Here is a 5000-nt window from a genome sequence, read left to right on the forward strand (position 1 = left end):
AGAGAGTGTTATCAGTGAATCTATTCTTCAAATACAATTGAACTGTATAAAATTAGATCTGTATTCAACTTAACAAAACAAAAACTGAATTAATTCATTAAAAAAAGAAATCGTATCTACTTTACTTTAACAAAAGAATCAAATATCCCATACCATTCTTTGCCTTTACATTTAAAACTTCTTTATACTGTTAAAGCCAGAGATAGTCCAAAGGGGTACAGACACCCAAACCTGTGTCAAGAGCTTCCCATTTCCACCTAATAATTCTGGCTGTCAATCAAAACAACATATTGATAAAGTTACATCGGCAGATGATACGATTTTATATCTTTCAGAGGGAATTTATCGAAGTCTTGCTTATTCGTTGATTGATTGAATTAAGAAATTTTTGGCGTCGTGATATCAAAGGTTTTTGAAGGTGATAATCTTTATTATGAATAAATAATAAGGAATTAAAATTTTTATCTCGAAGTTACATAAGCAAAGGTATTCTTATAAAAGTTACGTAGTTTTCAGATTGAAGTATATATATATACATATATATATATATATATATATATATATACATATATATATATGTATATATATATATATATATATATATATACCTCCCAAAACTGAGGTATTGGACCTTGTTCCTTAAGCCAGATATATTTCCATAATAAGGTCATTTCCATGACCCGAGTGAAGTTAGGAAATTGTGAAAAGTCTTAAAAAAAGACTCACAGGTAATTCAATGGACTTTTATATTCGACCAAACGACTCTTTTGTTGCATTGTTTACAGTAGTCTGGAATTTATTCTACATGAAAAAGGAAAATTTTTATTCCAGGATATAAGAGAGAGAGAGAGAGAGAGAGAGAGAGAGAGAGAGAGAGAGAGATAATAATCATAATAAAAATAATAATAATAATAATAATAATGATAATAATAATAATAATAATAATAATAATCATTCCCAAATCATATTATTCCCAATATTCTCAAAAGCAGCCGTGAAAAATTCCAAAATTCCTCTATAATTCCAAAGGGAAATCAGTAATTAATTTCTGTGTGGGCCAGCAGACACTCTTGGGCCTAAATCCTATTAAGTTTTTCCTATTAACAGAGAAGTCGATTGGTAAAATATATTTTGAAGTGAATGGAACGTTAATTTCTGGTTAGACAAGTTATATATATATATATATATATATATATAATGTTTATATATATATATATATATATATATATATATATATAATATTTATATTTGTGTGGTATTTGTGTATTTGCATGTACTTGTGTGTGTATGAGTATGTGTTTATTTGGAATACTTGTTGTGTTAATTTGTTAAAAGTATTTTGATAAGAATTTTTAGAGTAATTAAATTTCTTCCCAAAAGAATACCATAATAACTCAAAAAATTAAAGCCCTTTTTAGAATATATAAATATATGTTTGATTATTGATTAAGTAGCTAAGTATTATAAAGACTATTTATTAAATTGAGAGAGAGAGAGAGAGAGAGAGAGAGAGAGAGAGAGAGAGAGAGAGAGAGAGGGGGGGGGGGTAATAACAATTCATAATAATAATCTTCATCTCCTACTGTAATTTTGCTTCAAGTTAATGAAGTTTTGAACTCGGCCATAAATTCAAAATTAATAACTTTCTCCAGATCGAGATTAATGTCAAGAGATTAGTCGGGGGCAAAGACTGGATATAATAGGATAACACTATAATCATTCTTATCTCTCTCTCTCTCTCTCTCTCTCTCTCTCTCTCTCTCTCTCTGTGTGAGAGAGAAGTGATGAACCCTAATCCTTAATAATATCAGGGAAAGTTAGTTGCTTCATTAAGACTCAAATGCCATTTACTTGAAGAGCGTGGGAAGGGAAGGCCAATTGAAGGGGCAGGGGGAGCTTTTGTGAATGGGTGAAGGGCATGAGGGGGTAAAGTGAAGGGGAATTCAAGGTTTAAGATGAAGAGGGAGAATGGTATTATGCTGTTGATATATATATATATATATATATATATTTATATATATATAATATATATATATATGTATATATATATACATATATATATATATATATATCCATATATATATATATATATATATTTATATATGTATATACATATATATATATATATATACATAATCAACTCTATGCGTATATATATATATATATACAGTATATATATATATATATATATATCTATACATTATGTAATATATATATATATATATATTTATATATGTATGTAACTATATACATATAAATATGAATATATATATATATATATATATACATATATATATATATATATATATAGTTTTATATGTATATATGTATATATATATATATATATATATTTTATATATATATATATTCATTGGTAGAGCAATTCAAACCATTTAATTACTGAATTTGTATTGACAATGAATTTATTGAAATAAAGATTTGAGTGAGGTTTATGTTAATTAGAAAGAAAAAAAAACACTCAATGCAGAATGTCTTAAAAGTTTAAATATTTTTCGATTCATTTGTATATATATTTTTTCGTATCAAAGTAAGGATAGATATAAATTTTCTGTTATGCAGATATCATTATACATTACTTTTGTCTGACTTTTGGAACAGGGCAAAGAGAATATCCAATATTATTAAAAATTCTTCTAAAACAGGTTATTGAATTAATTGAATTTGCTCTAAATTTTGTAAAAATTTAATTTTTCCATATTCTCTTGATAAGGGTCATCATTATTTTTTTTCAAGATATTTAATCAATCAGTCCCCTCAAAATTTATTTTTGTATAAAGAATGAAGACACATTTTAGGAAAACAGAGGAAAAACAGAATTCCAAATTAAATTTTATTACTCTATGATGAGTATGATAAATGTTTGCTTGTCAGTTTGGATGACTCTATTTTTTATTATTTTTATTATCATTATTATTATCATTACTTGCAAAGTTACAACCCTAGTTGGATAAGCAGGAAGCCATAAGACTAGGGGCTCCAACAGGGAAAATAGCCAAGTGAGGAAAGGAAACAAGGAAAAATAAAATATTCTAAGAAGAATAACAGCATTGAAGTAAATATCTCCTATATAAACTAAAATAGCCTTAACAAAACTATAGGAAGAGAAATAAGATAGAATAGAGTGTACGAGTGTACCCTCAAGCAAGAGAACTCTAACCCAAGACAGTGGAAAACCATAGTACAGAGGCTATGCCACTACCCAAGGACTAGAGAACAATGCTTTGATTTAGGAGTGTCTTTCTCCTAGAAGAGCTGCTTACCATAGCTGAAGAGTCTCTTCTACCCTTATCAAGAGGAAAGTGGGCCACTGAACAATTACAGTTCAGTAACCAGATAGGTGAAGAAGAATTGTTTGGCAATCTCATTGTTGTCAGGGATATGAGGGACAGAGCAGGGATATGTGAAGAAATAGGCCAAATAATTATCTGTGTGCGTGTGTAGGCAAAGGGAAAATGAACTGTAACCAGAGAAAAGGATCCAAATTGGTACTGTCGGGCCAGTCAGAAGACCCCATAACTCTCTAGCGGTAGTATCACAACAGGTGGCTGGTGCCCGGGGCCATCCTAGTACCATTCTATATATTCAAGGAGATGACACAACAACAACAACAGCAAATGCAACCGTTTTTGTGCCAATTCAAGACAGAGTCCTCAGACATGTCCTCATTCGTGTCTGTGATTTGGCCATTTCATCACACGATGGCCAGTGGGGATTGGTGGTAGGAGAGAGTTTAACCTTATCACTTACTGCAAACCAACCTAGTATATTGGCCTGGCTAGTACATCTTTACTGAGCATAGCATTTAATAAACCCTATCACCAGTTAAGGTATCTACACTCAGAAAGGGAAGAAATGCCTGTCAGTGAGGATGATTCTATTCTAGTTCTCAGAGGAATAGTGATCCAGTCTTTAAAATGGGGTTACATTGAGATGATAATGAATGAATAAATGATACCCTATGGGAATATATAGATGGCTGAGTATTTAATCAACTGATACATTGAGTAAATTGAGGAATAAATTAAATAAATAAACATAAATGACTTTGACCTTTATGAGGGACGTAGATATTCAGGTAGAGACAATCCTCACTCTGTCTCTTCAACGTCGGCTGGTACTTTCTCAGACGGTCGTACCTGTCCTTCGTCATCCTAGTGAGGGCCTCTGTCTCATTAGACAGATCTGGGAATCTCTGCGGACATGAAGGACCGAAGTGGGTGGCTTCATGAACGCCCACCCATTGCGATAGCGCCCGCGTCGGGCTGAAGCGGTTTGGCTCCTATGGGCGGCGTGGCGTATGGGATACCCAGGTAAGTTGCTACCTGTAATTTGTCGTCAGTTACCTGCCGGTAGAAGCCACGGAGCTGCCCGTACTTGGTGGATATGGTGGGAGTCTTTGAAGGGCCTTCGCAAGAGGTCAGGTCACATAGAATGGCGAAGTTTATCAAGAGGGTCAATGAAAAAACGTTGGTTTGTTTACCTGGAGCAACGTTCCCGAGTTTCATTGTTCACTTGGCTCTAACACGAAGGACTCTAAGAGTCATAAACGTTTTCGAAGTTTTCTCAATTATAGAAGTTTTCTGAGAAATGTTTACTCTCTTCTAGGTGTTATTATCCTTATGATCGTGGTACTTTCCCATAGAATCAACTTCATCAATTATTTCCAACTTTTATTTTATCCAATCTCATATAATCATTTTCATGTAAATGTTAATTTTAATAAAACCATAAATACTCCACAATACTTACTTCTCTTTAGTTAAAATCCATCAGATATTTTGTGAATTCTTCAATAATTTGAAAGATTTGACAAAAAATGCCTTTATTCGAACACATAATTTTTTTTATTTGTTACAAAATAATTTCAAATGCTGTATTAATATAGAAAATTCATATAAAATTCAGTAATAGTTATTAAATTAATATGTAGATAATAAGAATTAAAATAATATCCAATTAATATTTCATTTTTCAAATCA

At 31.1% G+C, this 5000-nt stretch overlaps 2 protein-coding genes across 2 annotated transcripts in view; one reads left to right on the forward strand and one right to left on the reverse strand.

Moving 5' to 3' along the window:
- Positions 1-4526, reverse strand: part of LOC137626515 (fatty acyl-CoA hydrolase precursor, medium chain-like) — a 24659-nt gene extending 20133 nt beyond the window's left edge. The window contains 2 exon segments of the mRNA XM_068357559.1: positions 4072-4294; positions 4296-4526. Coding sequence (XP_068213660.1) covers positions 4072-4294; positions 4296-4526 — 454 coding nt within the window.
- LOC137626941 (neuroligin-4, X-linked-like) overlaps positions 1-5000 on the forward strand; it is a 348832-nt gene that overhangs the window by 162128 nt on the left and 181704 nt on the right.

Source organism: Palaemon carinicauda, chromosome 34, assembly GCF_036898095.1.
Source record: "Palaemon carinicauda isolate YSFRI2023 chromosome 34, ASM3689809v2, whole genome shotgun sequence".
In the NCBI taxonomy this organism is placed as follows: Eukaryota; Metazoa; Arthropoda; class Malacostraca; order Decapoda; family Palaemonidae; genus Palaemon; species Palaemon carinicauda.